Consider the following 21107-nt stretch of genomic DNA (forward strand, 5'->3'; position numbering starts at 1 on the left):
AGGCAATATTTTAATTTTAACCATTTGTATTTCTTACTTTGTCAATAGTCATTTTAGAATTTTTTGTTTCGAATTTCTTTTTGTTTTGTCTTATTCTGTTAATTTTTAACTTACTGATTGATATATTAAGGAGATTAACACTTTATTTGTCATATATATTTGAAATTTATCTCTTTTGTTTATGGCATTGTGATATGTACATAGTTTTTTAATAGTTAGCCACAAATATGAAAAGTATATGTTTTCTGCTTTTACTGTTAGAACTTTTATTCATTTTTACATTTAAATCACAAATACATCTTGACTTCTGTATATTATATAAAATAGGAATCTAATGATATTTCCTCTTTCCAAAGATTCTGACAGTTGCTCTGAACCATCTATTGAATAATTTTTTCTTTGCTAATTTCAAATATTCTCATTATTGAACTTGAATTATTTTGTACATTTGATATATATGTATTTATTATTTCTTTCATTAAAATATAAAAATATTTAACTTTTCTGGACAATATTATAATGTACTAAATTTTTATGATTTATAATGTATATTTATGATCAGTTAATTCTATAATTTCTCTTTTTGCATTTTTATACAACTTTCCCCAATATTAATTTTTAAACTAGTGTTAGCTTCCAAATACATCCTGTTAGAATTCTGATTGAAAAATTTAAGATGAATTTAAGAAACATAAAATTTTTTTACTACTGAAATTTTGAGCCTTATACATGGCCATATAATTCAACATTTATGAAGACTTCTCTAAAGATATTCTTTATTTCAAATGTTTTATACATTTCCTCTTCTTTGGTCTTTTGTCCTTTGTAGTTTTTGTTGCAATATTTGATCAAAATTCCATCTCCTTGTTAGTATTTTATTGTCATGCAATGGGTGATATAAATGGTTTTAACCTTAGCAGTTAAATAGCCTAAATCTGTAAGGGTAGATAATGAAATTTAAATGAGTTACAGTTTTAATTACTGTAACTTAATGGATATAAATCAAAGATCATTCATATAAGTGTAAATGAGATTAAGAATGCTATAAAAACAACTTGGCTTTAAAAAAAAATACTTCTAAGCTACTGGGAAGACTCCACATTCAGAAGGCCCCCAGGAGGTCGGCTACAGCCAGGTCCACAGGTAAGGGATGCTCCCAAACAACTGCAGCAGCTGAAAACCCTGAAGAGCCAAGTGGACTCAGGACCTATCTCCACCCCACCCCCGAACCCCTGCATGAACCCCACCCACTTTCTGGGCTTCAACTTCAACAGCTGATAAACAACCTCAGCAAAGTAGCCAGATATAAAATTAACTCAAACAAATCAGTAGCTTTCCTTTATACAATGATAAGCAGGCTGAGAAAGAAAATAGGGAAACAACACCCTTCACAATAGTCACAAATACTATAAAATACCTTGGTGTGACTCTAACCAAGGAAGTGAAAGATCTGTATGACAAGAACTTCAAGTCTTTCAAGGAAGAAATTGAAGAAGACCTCAGAAATGGGGAGATATCATATGCTCATGGACTGGTGGGATTAACATAGCAAAAATGGCCATCCGACTAAAAGCAATCTACAGATTCAATGCAATCCCCATAAAAATTACTACACAAATTTTCAAAGACATGGAAAGAGCAATTCTCAATTTTATACTGAAAAACAAAGAACCCAGGACAGCATAAACAATTCTTAGCAATAAAAGAACTTCTGGGGGAATTCTCATCCCTGAACTCAAGCTGTACTACAGAACCATACTGATAAAAACAGGATCGTATTAATACTGAGACAGACAGGTTAATCAATGGAATAGAATTAAAGACCCAGAAATGAACCCACACAACTATGATCACCTGATCTTTGACAAAGGAGCTAAAACTATACAAACAGCATTTTCAACAAATGGTGCTGGTTCAACTGGCAGTCAGCATGTAGAAGAATGCAAATTGATCCATTCTTATCTCCTTGTAAAAAGCTCAAATCAAACAGCCACCAAACCCAGACACTATTGCATATGCCAGCAAGATTTTCCTGAAGGGACCCTGATAAGTTGTCTCGTATGAGGCTATGCCAGTGCCTGGCAAATACAGAAGTGGATGCTCACAGTCATCTATAGGATGGAACACAGGGTCCCCAATGGAGGAGCTAGAGAAAGCACCCAAGGAGCTAAAGGGATCTGCAACCCTATAGGGGGAACAACATGATGAACTAACCAGTACCCCCAGAGCTCGTGTCTCTAGATGTATATGTAGCAGAAGATGGCCTAGTCGGCCATCATTGGGAAGAGAGGACCCTTGGTATTGCAAACTTTATATTCCCCAGTACAGGGGAACTCCAGGGCCAAGAAGTGGGAGTGGGTGGGTAGGGGAGCAGGGCGGGGGGACGGCAAAGGGGACTTTCAGGATAGCACTTGAAATGTAAATAAAGAAAATATCTAATAAAAAAGAATAAAAAAAACCCTCGGGATAGCATTTGAAATGTAAATAAAGAAAATATCTAATAAAAAAAAGAATTAAAAAAAAACTCTCCACATAAAACCAGATACACTGAAACTAATAGAAGAGAAAGTAGGGAAGAGTCTCGAACACATGGGCACAGGGGAAAATTTCCTAAACAGAACTCTAATGGCTCAGGCTCTAAGATCAAGAATGGATAAATGAGACTTCACAGAACTGAAAAGCTTTTGTATGGCAAAGGACATAGTCAATAGGACAAATTGGCAACCTACAGATAGGGGGAAAAAAAAACATCTTCACTAACCCCACATCTGATAGAGGGCTAATATCCAAAATATATAAAGAACTCAAGAAGCTAAACTTCAAAAAACAAACAACCCAATTTAAAAAAAATGGGGCATAGAGCTAAAGAGAGAATTTACAATAGAGGAATTTTGAATGGCTAAGAAACACTTAAAGAAATGTTCAAAGTCCTTAATGATCAGAGAAATACAAATCAAAATGACCCTGAGATTCCACCTCACACCAATAAGAATGTCTAAGATCAAAACCTCAGTTGACAACACATGTTGGAGAGGATGTGGAGATAGAGAGGATGTGGAGATAGAGGATCCCTCCTCCATTGCTGGTGAGGTTGCAAACTGGTACAACCATTCTGGAAATCAGTCTGGAGGTTCTCAGAAAATTGGAAATAGATCTACCTGAGCACACAGCTATACCACTCTTGTGCACATACCCAAAAGATGTCCCACCATGCCACAGGGGTATGTGTTCCTCTATGTTTATAGTGGCCTTATTTGTGATAGCTAGAATTTGGAAACAACCCAGACATCTCACACAGGAATGAATACAGAAAATGTGGTTCATTTACACCATGGAATACTATTCAGCTTTTAAGAGCAAGGACATCCTGAGTTTTTGTAGGCAAATGGATGGAACTAGAAAATATTATCCTGAGTGAGATAACAGACCCAAAAGGACATGCATGGTATGTACTCTCTAATAAGTAGAATTAGCCAAAAAATTACAGAATATCCAGGATACAATCCACAGAACTCAAGAAGGTTAACAAGCTATAGGGTCCAAGTGAGGATGCTTCAACCCCATTTGGGAGGGAGAAGAAATCAGAGGGCAGAGGGAGGGAGGGACCTGGGTGTGAGAGGGAAAAGGAGGGGCAGGGAAGAAGGGGAACATGATCAGGTATTGGGTGGGGGGCTAGGAGTGAAGCCCCAAGGTCCAACAAAATGAACAGAAATATACAACCCATAGTATGTACCAGAGACCCAGGTGAGAGAATCTCAAGACTCAAAGGCAGGGACCTTAGGATGAAATGCCCAACAGTGGGGAGAGGGAACTTACAAAGTCCAACTCCAGTGAAAAGACAGAGAGCATTACGTGGAAGGATGGGGTTGCCATCCCAAAGCAAAAACTCTGACTCAGAATTATTCCTGTCCAAAAGAATTATATGGACAAAAAATGGATAAGAGACTGAGGGAAAGAAGGTCCAGTCACTGGTCCAAATTGGCATCTAGCTCAAGGGAAGGCCCCAAGGCCTGACACTGTTACTGATGCTATGGTGTGCTTCCAGACAGGAGCCTAGCATGTTTGCTCTCTGAGAGGCCCAACAAGCAGCTGACTGAGACAGAAGCAGATACTTACACCCAGCCAATGAACAGAAGTTGGGGACCCCTGTGGTTGAACTAGGGAAAGGCAGGAAGAAGCTGAGGAATAGAGTGACCCCATTGGAAAAGTAGCAGTCTGAACTAACCTTGACCCATGAGATCTCTCAGACATGGAGACACAAATCAAACAACATATATTAGCTGGTCTTAGACCCTGGACACACACCCAGTAGAGGACTGCTTGGTCTGGCCTCAATGAGAGAAGAGGCACCTAATCCTTGAGGCTCCAGGTTATGGGGAGGTCTGGCAGGGTATTGGGATTTTGGTTGAGTAGAGACATCCTTTTGGAGATAGGGGAGGAGGAATGGGATGAGAAACTGTTGGAGGGCAGAACGGGAGGGGGATAATGACTGGACGTTAACAAAAAAATTAAAGATAGTAAAAAAATACTTCTACTAAAGTATGTCAATATAATAAAGATAGAAGTTTGTTCTTGGAATACTTTTATGTATTGAGCTTATCACCCACTGCTTTGAAAAAGGTCAAGACAAGCCTATGTTTATTATTCCAATTTAAATATGCTCACATTATATTAATTTTAACTTTCTTGTATATTACTGTAAGTTTATCACTCCATAATACAGCCTGTAACAATTACTCTACTTATCAATTTACTCTTCTCTTGGGATTCTACTAACAAAAGCAATTTTCCCAGCAGGTTTAGGTTGAATAGCTGCTCATATTAGGTTACTTTATTTGAGCAGTTTATGTCAAAAAGTGTAAGTAAATCTTTTCACAAAGCTACACAAAGTTGCACATTTTTCTTTTTTTTTTAATTAGGTATTTATTTCATTCACATTTCCAATGCTATCCCAAAAGTCCCCCATACCCTCCCCCCACTCCCCTACCCACCCACTCCCACTTCTTGGCCCTGTTGTTCCCCTGTACTGAGGCATATAAAGTTTGCATGACCAATGGGCCCCTCTTTCCAATGATGGCCGACTAGGCCATCTTCTGATACATATGCAGCTAGAGACAAGAGCTCCGGGGGTACTGGTTAGTTCATATTGTTGTTCCACCTATAGGGTTGCAGACCCCTTCAGCTCCTTGAGTGCTTTCTCTAGCTCCTCCATTGGGGGCCCTGTGATCCATCCAACAGCTGACTGTGAGCATCCACTTCTGTGTTTGCTAGGCCCCAGCATAGTCTCACAAGAGACAGCTTTATCTGGGTCCTTTCAGCAAAATCTTGCTAGTGTATGCAATGGTGTCAGCTGGAGAGATGGCTCAGAGGTTAAGAGCCCTGACTGCTCTTCCAAAGGTCCTGAGTTCAAATCCCTGTAACTACATGGTGGCTCAGAACCATCTGTAATGAGAACTGATGCACATTTTTCTTATGGTCAACTATTTCTTAGAGCTCACTGCCCAAGAGAACAGTTTAACAGAGTATTATAATGTCCTAGTATTGCTTGCACAATAGTTCTGCTTTGTAATAAAATTAAACCAACACATCTGTAAAAGACATCATCCCTCTTTAACAAAGAGAAAAAAAGTAGGCTTTCTATTTCATTAATTTTATGGAACATAAAAAGTAAAAGATCATGAAAAGAAACCGCTCAATGGGTAACACAGTTTTATATATGAAATAGTCAGTTTGTAAAATGACTGACAAAAGGAAAATTCATGACGTCAGTGAAGTTTTGAGTCAGGTATAATTCTTAGAATACATGTGTTTCTATTTTTTTGGCCAAACCATTGATATTAGGATATTTTCATGTGGCATGCATACATTAATATTAATTAATATTAATACATTAATATCTATTCATGCTACAACTCTTTAAAAAGACCTATAACAAAAATGTTCTATAACAACTCTGAGAAGTTTAGTGCTGACATTTTGCTTTAGCTCTTCAATATAAGCAGCAATTGAGAGAAATGCATTTATAAGAACAGAAGGGAACAAAAGGAAACTTACAGTCAATCCAGTTTTGGGCTTTTGCCTTCATGAAACAATTTATAAAATTCTACAAAGAAAAGAACATGCAAATTAACTAATCCATCAACTTCAATGGCTATAATAAATTTCTATCTTCATTTGATCAGGTAATGATAACACTTCATCTTCATTTAAACATATAGATGTAATACAGAAATACTTTAAAAACTTAAAAGTACAAAGTATCTTCTTTTAATCAGGAAAGGCTACTTATTTTATTGTAGGAGAGAGATTAACTAGAAAGTAAGAGCTGCAAGATGGGTAGTACTGATGTGAAAGGCTGACCTCTGGACCTGAAGACTGCTTCACACATAAACTCTCAGCAGCTGTGGTTGTTACAGAAGACCTACACAATATCAAGTGAATTTACTATTCCATCTTAGAGGATGAAGGGGTTCTTGATACTATATCCCTAGCTGAGGAACTAAAGTCAATTAATGACTGCTAAAGAATGTTGTAGCACTTTTCATTGTGTATGAAAGGGTGGAGGAGACATTGTTAGGGACTCCAAGAATAAGTGGATGACCCTACACTTGTGCACATGTGGGAATCACTAAATGGATTTAGTCAGTTATAAATTAACAACAATAATAAACAAACAAAGCCATGAACTTGGGAGGAATGTGGGAATATGTTGGGGAAGTTGTAGAAGAGTTAACTGGAAGTAAAGAATAGAGAGACATGTTGGAGAGGTTATAGGGGGAGTTAGAGGAGGGTAGTAGGGGATGGATATTACCAAGAATCATCTTACACATGTAGGAACATTTAAAAAACAATTTTAAGTGATTGGAACAATATCCCCCTTTCTATGAAATTATCCTTCAATTCTGGAATTAACCTTAGTTTCACCTGTTATATTGTTTTCAATGCATAGTAGGATTAACTTATTAGCTATTTCAATTTTTTACATTTACGCTTATTACTACTATTCTGATAGTTTATTATTTTTTGATAATAAGTTTATGACAGTTCAAAGAAACTTACATGGAATTAGAATGAGGAATTGAAATATAAGAAAATAAGTCTCATAATACTGTGCCAGCCACCTTTGTAGTAGGCAACTTTGTAATTTTTTTCCAATTTATTATACTGTGTATGGTAATTGCTGAGTTTTTGTATCATAAAATACTCATTGAATGAACGTGTATAAGCAAATAAAGTAAACCCAGGTTGTTGCTGTCTAGCCATGCTTTGTGACTCTAAGATTTTTCTGTAGCATTAAGTTTCTCCTTAGGAAAGTAAAAAAAAATATGATTGAGTCATTGTATTCTCAGAGCTTATGTTTCCTAATATTCATTCCACAGGATACCTGTTTATTTTAAAATTATGAATGTACTAAAAGGACAAAGTTAAATATTTTGCAAAATATTCAAGCAAAATAGAAGTATGAGTTGTAAATAGTAAAACTGTGTTTCTATTCTTCTTGCTCATTGACAATAATTTTGTTTACATTCTTCCAAAATTATTCAATATACACATGGATTATATTTCATACATTTAATAGTTTCCATCAAACAGAAAGGATAAAATGAATTTATATGAATTGACATGGAAGAATGACTTCAATGTTAGTAGAGAAATATAACTTTCACACAATACTGTACTGATATTTGTGCAATTTTACCATTATGAGTGAGGATTCATTTTCATCAACATCATCATCGTCATCTTCATCATCATTATCATCATCATAAATATTCCTAAAGAAAAGAAAAAAGAAGGTTTTAAAATCAAACTAAAAGCAATTTAGAAATAAGCAATGAAATAGTACATTTAAATTTAAAAGTGATTATTCTTATGTTTTCAACGTTGGAAATATTTAACCCTCTGTTTCTTAATAAATGTTCATGTGGCAATAGAAAAATATTATGCAGTATTTAAAAGAACAACAAGATCTTGGAAATAATCCTGAAAATGACATCATGGTCAATCTATAATAAACCAAATTAGAAAAAATATATATAGAAAATTCCAGTGTCTTGAAAACTTAGTAAATATTTATACATGTATGTATATGCAAACATGTACCTATATAGGAACACACATATATAAGAACTAACATATTTTATTGTTCACATGATTTTGGAATAGCTTATTGTTCTTAATCATATAAGTATTTATTAAAATTGATTTTAAACAAAAAATAAACAATAAAGTAATATATTTGAGCACCTATATTGAAATTACTATAAACATATGCATTTGAACTTGTTTCTAAGATGACTTATTATAAACCAAAGTTTATATATTATATATAACTAAAATTAATCAAGCAATAAACTTACTAAATATAGTCAATGGAGCAATGTAAAAGAATTTAGAAATGGCCACTGAAATGCATATCAATTGCTGTAGATATTTGATATTGTTTCACAGATATATTTAAGCACTAGCCTATAATTAGACAATAGTATTTATCAAGAACTTCCTGTGATTTGAAAAAGTAACAACCATTTAGAGACTGCCGTATCCAGGGATCCATCCCATAATCAGCTTCTAAACGCTGACACCATTACATACACTAGCAAGATTTTGCTGAAAGGACCCAAATATAGCTGTCTCTTGTGAGACGATGCCGGGGCCTAGCAAACACAGGAGTGGATGTTCACAGTCAGCTATTGGATATATCACAGGGCTCCCAATGGAGAAGCTAGAGAAAGTACCCAAGGAGCTAAAGGGATCTGCAACCCTATTGTCGGAACAACATGATGTACTAACCAGAACCCCGGAGCTCTTGTCTCTAGCTGCATATGTATCGAAAGATGGCCTAGTCGGCCATCATTGGAAAGAGAGGCCCATTGGACTTGCAAACTTTATATGCCCCAATATAGGGGAATGCCAGGGCCAAAAGAATGGGAATGGGTGGGTAGGGAAGTGGGGGGCGCTATGGGGGACTTTTGGGATAGCATTGGAAATGTAATTGAGGAAAATATGTAATAAAAATATTAAAAATCAAAAAAAAAAAGAAAAAGTAACAACATTGTCATTTATATCTAAAAGTATATTATGATGTCATTCTAAAGAATAATTGTTGCAGGGCTATTATACAGGCATGACATAGAACAATCTCTTAAAGAAAAGAAAAAAATAAGCTGTATTTATAGCTAGTGTAGAGATATCATTGAATTAAGGTTGCCCAGTGTGGTAGAATTTATGATTTAGCACGTATTCCTCTCTTCTTTCTTTATAGGTCAAGTCTGGTTTGTCTTATTAGGTTTGGTCATGTTATTTTCTTTGGTTAGTGAAAAGTGAATAGAAGTCTAGGCCAAAATTATAAATATAGAGTGTAGCTTGGTTTATGTTCCTAGCATCAGCCATGAAAATGTTATGACTTCATCAGTATGGGTCTTGCAATGTTATTAATAATTGGGGGCAGAATTAAACACATCTCACCTTAGTTGACTTGTGAATAAGAATGACAGTATGATGATATATATATATATTTTGCTTTAAGGAGGAGATTTATATGTAAGGCTGGCTCAACAGGAGCGAAGTTATTCCTGGTTCTAGAAAGCTGGTTAATTATTTGGTGTTGGTGAATTCATGGATTTTTGAGGAGAGCCTACAACCACCATTTTCCTAAAACAACAATATCTTTTATACATTCTAAATATTTTTCTTATACCCACATGTAGGTGTGGTCCTCATCTCTTATGAAGGAAATATCTCTTTGCAACAGACAGAAACCATTCAGAAAACCACAAGAAATCAAATGTAGTTGTTGAGCCAGTACTAATACAAACACTCTTGTACCTAAGGTTCAAGAAACACTACCAAAAAGGGCATGGAAAAATTCTAAAAGGAATTCTAAAAGGATCCCAGACAGGATCAGGGATTTTGCTGTGAGACTGTGTCTCCTAGTAATGTCAGGTTCTATACCATTAGAGTCTCACCATCATTATCGCATAAACAAGAGTTGAACAAGCTGAATATGTAGCAGAGGATGGCCTTATTGGACATCAATTGGAGGAGATGCCCTTGGTCCTGAAAAGGTTCTATGCCCCAGTGTAGGGGAATGCCAGAACAGGGAAGCAGGAGGGGGTGGGTTAGTGAGTAGGGAGAAGGGGAATGGGATAGGGGGTTTTCAGAGTGAAAACCAGGAAAGGTGATAACATTTGAAATAAGAATAAAGAAAATATCTAATTAAAAAAAAAGAGTTGAGCAAGGACAACAACAATTGACATGCCAAAGAAAATGGGAGTTATAGGAAGCTTAGGAATGCTGAGAGTAGCTAAACTATTCTTCTCTAGGAGAGCACACTAGTTGGCTATTCAATAACAAATGGTTAGGTTTGAAAAATACATACAAAGTAACAGATAAATCAGCTGATATGTTTGTGTGTAGGCTCGAGTACATATATGGTATATGTATATTTGTGTGTGCCTATGTGTTGTGTAGGAATACACTTATAAATATGTGTTTTTTAGTGTGTGTGTCAACAATTAAAAATAAATACAGACCACTAATTTGAGTGAAAGTAAAAAAGGATGCATAGGAAGGGAAAGAAAGAATATAGGGGAGAAAGTGATGTAATTATATTTTAATTAAATAATAATAAAAATAAAAGATGTTAAAAACGACAGAAAGTTTTTCAAACAAAGGCTATTTAGCTTTATCATAGCGAATAACTACTATTTAATCCAAACTGTCAAAGTTTGTGAAGTTTTAGTTAACATTCATGAAGTTCTGAAGGAAATGGTAAGTCAATATTTCTGAACTGACTATATTGAAAAGTGGGTTTCAGCATATCCTCCAGCCATTTGCTTTGAAGATGTAATTTCACCAACAGTTAAATATTCACAGTGCATCAATCATCATGTTAACAAGGCAACAAGTGTCAGAATCATACACCTGGACAAGGAACTATAGGCAAATGATGACTGATGAGAGATGGAGAAGTAGCCCATCACAGGGATGAGTCCCTAATTGCTTGTCCAATCCAAAATGGTCATCCCTGAAACCATATACCACTAAAACAGACTCAGCAAGTTGTGTTTTTATTATTTGTGTGCATACGGACATGCGTACACATAGAAGATGCTATCAACATATAACTCATGGAAGGAGTAGTGGGAAGGAGACTTGGAAGGGGCTGGAGTGAGGAAAGAGAAAGGAAAAGTTGATGTAATTACATTTTAAAGATGTGCAAAAAACAAAAGCACAATAATTCAATTTGCTAAAAATGATTTTTAAAGCCAATACAACATGAAAAAATGACTTCCACAAACTGTAAGGATCTATTATTATACTCATGAAGGAATAAATGCTTTTAATTCAGAATATATTTTTCAATTCTAAAGTAGGTATAACTGGTATTCCAAAGAGTATTTTTTTTATTTAAATTGGTAGCTATTCAGTACCAGAGAAAGTACTGATGGAGAAAGCCTGAAGGGAAAAATAAATGTTTCAAATATACTTCAAGAGCTACACTATTTACTGTTTTGGGGTGTGGCATTAGATACCAAGTATTTTTTTTTTCAAGTAAGGAAACTATTAATGAAGCATTGATTTTAAAGTAGTCAAAAGCACATTGATTTATGCTATACAATTTATTACCATACACACACACACACACACACACACACATACACACACACACACACATATATATATATGATATTATTATATGGAGGAAAACAAATAAAACCCTTAGAGACAATTGACAGTTTGGGTGAATCTGCTTTGTTTTGTTTTGTTTTGTTTTGTTTTGTTTTGTTTTGTTTTGTTTTGTTTTGAGACAGGGTTTCTCTGTGTATCCCTGGCTGTCCTGGAACTCACTCTGTAGACCAGGCTGGCCTCGAACTCAGAAATCCACCTGCCTCTGCCTTTCGAGTGCTGGGATTAAAGGCGTGCACCACCACACCCAGCAGTTTGGGTGAATCTTGAAGCTATATAATATTGTTCAAGTGATAATAAAGTAGAAGATAAATTTACATCATCATTTCAATTAATTGTATAAGGTTTTCTCCACTATTGTCTTACCATTTTATGTATTATCATTGTTGCTGTTTGAATATTAAGAGACAATAAAATGATTTTATAGTTTATTGTTTGTGGGGAATATATAAAAATTATATATTTCTAAAAGGTAGATTTATCTTTTTTCAAATGTTTTGTCGCCTTCTGGAAATATCTAATACAGTGGTCTTTTTTTTACTTTGTAAATTATCCCCAAATAAAAGAGATATGAAAGTAAACAAGTTTTCCATTGAACTATTTCTCTTTACTGAATTCTTTCCTTAAATTCTCAAAACTCCTATATAATGCATCTTTATACTTATAGTCATAAATTTATGCATATGAAAAATCCAATTTTGCTTCAGAGATAATACTAGGTAGGTTATTGTAAAGATGTGTAATAAAAACTTACTGGATATACAGTCTGGCAGATTGCGAAATTTCGTTGTCATATCCTTCTGCTGGTTTTACAGTAAGTCCCATTGCAGCTCCCACAAGAAATTCTTCTTCATGTCTCATGGGAGGTCTTTGTGCTGCTTGCAGAGTGATTTTCTGTGCAGAACTCACAGCATGTGTACTAAAAGGACTCAGGGTTCTTGGACTTGCTTGTCTCTCAGTGTATCCTCTTACAAGACTCACAGCACGTTCTCTACCATATCTGTCAGAGTATCCTCTTGCAGGGCTTAAAGAACGGGCCCTTGCAGGAATCACTGTGAGTCCTTGTTCAGGCCTCACAGCAAAATCTTTAGCAGGATTTGCAGCATAGCCTCTTTCAAACCTGACAGGTCTCCCTCCTTCAGGTCCCCAAGTAGGTGCTTCTGCTGATCTCCAAACAGGTACTTCAGAAGATCTTCTAGTAATTTCTTTCATAGGTACTGCCAAAGATCCCCCCTCAGCTCTTGAGCCACCACCATAGTTATCAGACAACTGAAGAATACAAAGAGAAAACAAAGGGTTAGCTGTTCAGATATTAAAATTCAGAAAGTTAGTAGACATGTTAAGATTCCTAAGATTGTCTAAATAAAAATTAATGTCAGATTCCAAAATGTTTAGATTTGAGATTGTTTATACAACTTGTTTCAATTTCAACTAAATTTGAAAGTAAAAAATAAAATAAATAGCTTTATATATCTTTTCTTTCTGTAAAGGAATCATACAAAGTTTTAGACAGAAAACAGCTATTAAGAACTTGGCACCTGTTCAGGAATGAATTTAAAAAATTTTAACTATAAAATTTTATAGTTATAAAACTATATAAGTTGTAACTATGTTACAACTTATTTTTCAAGCATTTTAAACAACCCTTTCAAAGCAGAGTTTTCTATAAGAATACACACATATTTGTTCATATTCTCAAAAGAGAAATGGAAGAGTGAGGAAAAAGTCAGGTATGGCTTTAGGACAAACACTTGCAGAAGAATAATAAGAAGCTCAGGTTCACAAGAGGAAATTGGTGCTTTTTGAGTAAATTTTCTTTATAAAGTTTTGTTTCTAAATTAGGTACATAGCTTATATATAAATAAAATTAAGTAAATATATTTTAAAAAGCAAAAGCTCTAAACTGACTTCAAGGGAAAAAAAAACCCCAAGATATTAGTTTAATTAATAACACAATCATGAAGACATAAAACATGACAAATTTTTGGTGGCTATACTCTATGATGAATGATACCGGTATAACAATACTACTATTAATATTTATGGATGGTTACCAGTTTGTAAGCATTGTGTGACAAGATATGCTGACAGTTTTGTAAATTATAGCTGCTTTATGATAGTTGGTTAAAGAAAAGCAAGTATAGAGTAGACTTCATGAAAAAGGGACTTTTGTTACTTCCTAACTTGAATATTGTTCTACTCCAATATTAGTAAGTCTTTGGGGGAGTTTCTATTGGAACTTCAGGTAGTATGAAGGGAGAAATGGAAATAATGGAACATGAATGGATCTAGGTAGCAGAGGAGGTGTGTGGGAAGAATAACTAATATTAGAGATCATTGAAAATGCTATAAAGAAACCTACTACTATGGAAGTTTCTTACAATATATACACATAAGATGAGTTTAAATGGAAATTCCCTCTAACAGAGGAGGGGCAGGGGTTATTAAAAAACAAAAACAAAATCAAACACAAACAAAAAAACAACTTCAGTGCCAGGTATTGGTTACCTTTTTTCAACTTGTTTGTCGGTGGGGTTATAACCCTCCTCTGCCAAAATACAAACTATTACATTGTGCTTGGTTACCCTCCAGAACTTTTCAGTGTGTCTTATTACTGGAAACACCACACACCTGAGTCATAGCACATGGAGAAATCCGGTTCAAACTACCCCAGAAGTTTCATACCAATTATCTTTAACATTTCTTCAAGGTTCTATGCATGCTACTGGGCAAGAAAAATCACCAAAGGTCTTACCAAGCTATAAACCCTATAAGCAACATATTCCCTGGTGAGATATACCCACTGGTGTAGTAGTGCACATTTATGGAAATAACAGTCACTCTCTGATTGGATTAAAACTCAATACACAAGATGGAACCCATGCCTAATACCATTAACTGGGACAAAAATCTATGGCTAGCTAGATTATAGGCCCTAGGAACAACCATGTCCTATTATTCTGATAAATGGATATAATATAAACTGTCTTCTACGTTCTTAACTTTATACACATATATTAGTGTACCTCTCAACTTTCTTTAGAGATGCTCCCCTAACAGTAGTTGTGAATTGGTACAGGAATCCATAAATAGTAAACATGCAGCAGATGAGATACTGTGGAATGCTTAACTCTATGTGGGGCATCTAGATCACTTGATCTCCCCAAAGGCTTAGGAATCATCATAGAAGAGGAGATGAAAATATTGTAGGAGATAGAAGGAATGGATTTCTGTTATCAAAACAGTATTTGCTGGCCATGAGAACACAACTGCACACAAAAACTCAAGAGTAATAGGGACTGCAAGCACATGACTTGCATGAGGTCAAGTCAGTCAGTATCTCAATATGGTGTAAGATGTATAATAAAGACTACAGAATATATAACCAGAATTGATTGGCTGCAACTCAAGTGCATTTTACATGGCAACTCATTCAATCCTAATAGTGTTTCTATTAAGTAGATACTGTTCTTCAATTCATGCTATAGGAAAGCAAATTAAAACAGTGATTAACTAACTTGCTCATGGTTTCAAGTTAGTAAGTGATCAAAATGGAATTGAAACCCTGCCATTTTGATTCTGAAAGTCTGCAGTATCAATGCTATAGAGTGCCCTTTAAAGAAGATATTAACCTGAGTAGTATTCCATTGTGTAAATGAACCACATTTTCTGTATCCATTCTTCTGTTGTGGAACATCTAGATTGTTTCCAGCTTCTGGCTATCACAAATAAGACCGCTATGAACTTAGTGCAATGCAGGGACAAAAGAAGCAGACCATACAGTCACTTAGATCAACAAACACCAGGGATACCAAGATGGCAAAAGGCAAGCACAAGACCACAAGCAACAGAAGCCAAAATATATGGGCATCATTAGAACTTAGTTCTCACACCCACTCCCGCTTCCTGGCCCTGGCACTCCCCTATACTAGGGCATATAACCTTAACAGGACCAAGGGCTTCTCCTCCCATTGATGACTGACTAGGTCATCCTCTGCTAAATATGTAGCTGGAGCCATTGGTTGCGAATAAACCAACACACTTGAAAATCAGGAATCTGTCCTAAAATCCTATCTCATGAAGTTAATAGAGTCCTTTAAGGAGGATGTCTATAACTCACTGAAAGAAATACAGGAAAACACAGGTAAACAGGTGAAGGAATTAAATAAAGCGATCCAAGACCTAGAAGGGGAAGTAGAAACAATAAAGAAAACACAAATGGAGGTAAACCTGGAAATGGAAAACCTAGGAAAGAGGTCAGGAATTACAGATATAAGTATTACCAACAGAATACAAGAGATAGAAGACAGAATCTCGGATTGACACAACTGTCAAAGAAAATTCAAAACATAAAAAACTCTTAACCCAAAGCATCCAGGAAATTCAGGAAACAATGAAAAGACCAAATCTAAAAATAATCAGAATAGAGGAGGATGAAGATTCACAGCTCAAAGGACTTGAAAATGTCTCCAACAAAATCATTGAAGAAAACTTCCCCAACCTAAGGAGAAAGATGGACATAAAGGTACAAGAAGCCTATAGAACAGCAAATAAAAGAAAAGAAAATTTTCTCGACACATAATTATCAAAACACTAAATGCACAAAGCAAATAATGAATCTTAAAAGCTGCAAGGGAAAAAGACTAGGTAACATACAAAGTAGACCTATCAGAATTATACCAGACTTCTCAATAGAGACTATGAAAACCAGAAGAGCCTAGTCAGAGGTCATGCAGAATCTAAGAAAACACAAATGCCAGCCAAAGATACTATATCCAGAAAAAGTCTAAATCAACATCGATGGAGAAACCAAAATATTCCAGGACAAAACCAAAATTCAAATATCTACCAACCCAGTGCTACAGAGGATCATGGAAGGAAAACTTCAACATAAGAAAGATACATGCACCAACGAAAAGATAAGCTATTAAGCATCTCACAACAACGTCAAAAGCAGAGAGCCACAAGCACATAAAGCCACCTACAAAAACAATATATCAGAAACAAAGTCATATCTCTTTAATATCTCTCAATATTGATAGACTCAACCCACCTATAAAAAGACATAAACTAACAGAATGGATATGCAATCAAGATTCAGTATTTTTCTGCATCCAAAAAAAGAAACCTCAAAAACAAAGACAGGCACTTTCTCAGAGTAAAAGAATGGAAAAAGGTCTTCCAAGCAAATGATCCTGGGAAACAAGCAGGAGTTGCCATCCTAACATCCAATAAAATACACTTTCAACCAAAAGTTATCAAGTGTGATGAAGAAGGGCACTTCATATTCATCAAGGGGAAAAATCCACCAAGAGAAAGTCTCAATTCTGAACATCTATGGCCCAAATGCAAGAGCGCCCAAATTCATAAAAGAAACTTTACTAAAACTCAAAACACACATTGAACCCCACACAATAATAGTGGGAGACTTCAACACTCCACTCTCACCAATGGACAGGTCAGTGAAACAGAAACTAGACAGAGACACATGGAAACTAAGAGAGGTTATGAAACAAATGGATTTAACAGAGATCTACAGAACATTTCACCCTAAAACAAAACAACACACCTTCTTCTCAGCATCTCATGCTATCTTCTCCAAAATCGACCACATAATTGATCACAAAACAAACCTCAACAGATACAAGAAGACTGAAATAATCCCATGCATTCTATCAGATCACCATGGCCTATGGCTGTCGTTTACAGCACTAAGTGCCCTGGTAATGAAACTGGAGAGATCTTACACTAACAACTTAACAGCACACCTGAGAGCTCTAGAACAAAAAGAAGCAAACTCACCCAAGAGGAGTAGAAGGCAGGAAATAGTCAAACTTAGGGCCAAAATCAACCAAATACAAAGAAAACAATACAAAGAATCAGCAAAACCAGAAACTGGTTCTTTGAAGGAATCAACAAGATAGATAATCCCCTAGCCAAACTAATTAAAGTGCCGAGAGGCCGTATCCAAATTAATAAAATAAGATATGAAAAGGGAGAGATAACATCAGAAACAGAGGAAATTAAAAAAACCATCAGATCCTACTATAAAAGCCTATACTTAACAAAACCAGAGAATCTAGATGAAATGGATGATTTTCAAGACAGCTGACACAATATCAAAGTTAAATCAAGAGCAGGTAAACTATCTAAAAGGCCCATATCACACAAGGAAATAGAATAAGTCAAAAGTACCCAAGGAGCTGAAGGGGTTTGCAGCCCCATAGGAGGAATAACAATGTGAACTAACCACTACCCCCAGAGTTCTCTGGGAGTAAACCACCAATCAAAGAAAACATATGGTGGGACCCGTGGCTCCAGCTACATATTTAGCAGAGGATGACCTGGTTGGTCATCAGTGGGAGGAGAGGCCCTTGGTCCTGTGAAGGTTATATGCCCCAGTATAGGAGAAGGCCAGGGCCAGGAAGCAGGAAGGGTGGTTTGGGGAGCAGGGGGAGTGGGGAGGGGATGGGGCTTTTTGGGGGGGAAACTAGGAAAGGGAATAAGATTTGAAATATAAATAAAGAAAATATCTAATAAAAAAGGGTGCTATTTTTGGCAAACTACTTCACACTATAAAAACAAAAACAACAACAAAAACCCTCCCAACCAAAAAAAGCCTAAGGCCAGATGGGTTTAGTGCAGAATTCTACCAGACCTTCAAAGAAGACCTGATACCAATTGTTCTCAAACTATTCAACAAAATAAAAACAGAAGGAACACATCAAAGCCATCATTCACCATGATCACGTAGGCTTCATCCCTGGGATGCAAGTTTAGTTTAATAAATGAAAATCCATTAATATAATCCACTATATAAACAGACTCAAAGAAAAAAACCACATGATCTTCTCCTTAGATGCAGAAAAAGCATTTGGCAAAAATACAATACCCCTTCATGTTAAAAGTATTGGAGAGATCAGGAATTCAAGGTCCAGACCTAAACATAATAAAAGCAATTTACTGTAAAACAACAGCCAATATCAAATAAAATGGAGACATACTGGATGCAATCCCACTGAAATTGGGGACAAGACAAGGATGCCCACTCTCCCTATATCTATTCAATGTAGTAATTGACTGCTAGCTAGAACAATAAGACAACAAAAAGAGATCAAGGGGATACAAATTGGCAAAGAAGAAATAAAGGTATCACTATTTGCAGATGATATGATAATATACGTAAGCAACCCCCAAAATTCTACCAGATAACTTCTCCAGCTGATAAACAACTTCAGCAAAGTGGCCGGATATAAAATTAACTCAAATACCCCAGTATCCATCCTTTATACAAAGGATAGAAACTGGCAGAGAGAGAAAATAGGAAAACAACTCTATTCACAATAGCCAAAAACAATTTAAAGTATCTTGGGGTAACTCTAACCAAACAAGTGAAAGACCTGTATGACAATAACTTCAAGTCTCCCAAGAAAGAAATCGAAGATCTCAGAAAATGGAGAGATCTCCCACACTCATAGAGTGGCAGAATTAACATAGTAAAAATGGCCGACAGGTGAGAGTGTGCACCACAGAGGCAGACAGCTTCTGGGACAGGCAGGAGCCACAGAGCCACTGAGGCAGCACCCTTTTGGGCCGCAGACATCCAGAACCCTCCCAGCCAGAGGACAGTGGTCACGCCCTGCACAGGAGCCCTCTGCCTCAGGAGAAGGGAGCGCCATCTTGGATCTGGGACTCCTCTGAACTTAGGAACTTAGTCTGCACAGGTGAGAGTGTGCACCACAGAGGCAGACAGCTTCTGGGACAGGCAGGAGCCACAGAGCCGCTGAGGCAGCACCATTTTGGGGCCACAAACATCCAGCACCCTCCCAGGCAGAGGACAGTGGTCTGCCCTGCACAGGAGCCCTCTGCCTCAGGAGCAGGGAGCACAATCTTGGATCCAGGACTCCTCCGAACTTAGAAACTTAGTCTGCACAGGTGAGAGTGTGCACCACAGAAGCTGACAGCTTCTTTGACCTGCCAAAGCAACACAGCATCTGGGAAAGGTCCTGTTTTGGGCCTTCTTCGGACAGGAGGAGGTCCAAACACCAGATATCTGTGCACCTTCCCTGTAAGAGGAGAACTTGTCAGCAGAGAGTGCTCTAACCACTGAATCTCAGAGGAGAGAGCCTGTCTCCCAGGTCTGCTGATAGACGGTAATCAGAATCACCAGAAGAACAATCTCTAAACAGAGACAACTATAACAACCCCAGAGATTACCAGATGGCGAAAGGTAAACGTAAGAATCTTACTAACAGAAACCAAGACCACTCACCATCATCAGAACCCAGTACTCCCACTTCGCACAGTCCAGGGCACCCCAACACACCTGAAAAGCTAGACCTGGATTTAAAAGCATATCTCATGATGATGGTAGAGGACATCAAGAAGGACTTTAATAACTCACTTAAAGAATTACAGGAGAACATTGCTAAAGAGTTACAAGTCCTTAAAGAAAAACAGGATAACACAATCAAACAGGTAGAAGTCCTTAAAGAAAAACAGGAAAACACATCCAAACAGATGATGGAAATGAACAAAACCATACTAGACCTAAAAAGGGAGTAGACACAATAAAGAAAACCCAAAATGAGGCAACACTGGAGATAGAAAACCTAGGAAAGAAATCTGGAACCATAGAAGCGAGCATCAGCAACAGAATACAAGAGATGGAAGAGAGAATCTCAGGTGCAGAAGATTCCATAGACAACATCGGTACAACAATCAAGGAAAATGGAAAATGCAAAAAGATCCAAACTCAAAACATCCAGGAAATCCAGGACACAATGAGAAGACCAAACCTACGGATAATAGGAGTGGATGAGAATGAAGATTTTCAAATCAAAGGACCAGCAAACATCTTCAACAAAATTATAGAAGAAAACTTCCCAAATCTAAAGAAAGAGATGCCCATGAACATACAAGAAGCCTACAGAACTCCAAATAGACTGGACCAGAAAAGAAATACCTCCCGACACATAATAATCAGAATAACAAATGCACTAAATAAAGATAGGATACTAAAAGCAGTAAGAGAAAAACGCCAAGTAACATATAAAGGCAAGCCTATCAGAATTACACCAGATTTTTCACCAGAGACTATGAAAGCCAGAAGATCCTGGACAGATGTTATACAGACACTAAAAGAACACAAATTCCAGCCCAGGCTACTATACCCAGCCAAACTCTCAATTAACATAGATGGAGAAACCAAAGTATTCCACGACAAATCCAAATTCACACATTATCTCTCCACGAATCCAGCCCTCCAAAGGATAATGACAGAAAAAACAAATACAAGGACAGGAACCAAGCCCTAGAAAAAACAAGAAGGTAATCCCTCAACAACCTAAAAGAAGACAGCCACAAGAACAGAATGCCAACTTTAACAACAAAAATAACAGGAAGCAACAATTACT

The 21107-nt window shown here is 36.5% G+C and overlaps 1 protein-coding gene across 3 annotated transcripts in view; it reads right to left on the reverse strand.

Annotated features, from left to right (window-relative positions):
• LOC110286342 (uncharacterized) overlaps positions 1–21107 on the reverse strand; it is a 343296-nt gene that overhangs the window by 56529 nt on the left and 265660 nt on the right. For all 3 annotated transcript variants that reach the window (XM_085837621.1, XM_085837619.1, XM_085837618.1), the window contains 3 exons: positions 12446–12960; positions 7700–7775; positions 6055–6103 (listed from right to left, as the gene is read on the reverse strand). In XM_085837621.1, coding sequence (XP_085693747.1) covers positions 6055–6103; positions 7700–7775; positions 12446–12960 — 640 coding nt within the window. The remainder of the gene's footprint in view (positions 1–6054; positions 6104–7699; positions 7776–12445; positions 12961–21107) is intronic.

Source organism: Mus caroli, unplaced genomic scaffold (genome assembly GCF_978045245.1).
Source record: "Mus caroli unplaced genomic scaffold, Mus_caroli_1 scaffold_5, whole genome shotgun sequence".
Lineage (NCBI taxonomy): Eukaryota > Metazoa > Chordata > Mammalia > Rodentia > Muridae > Mus > Mus caroli.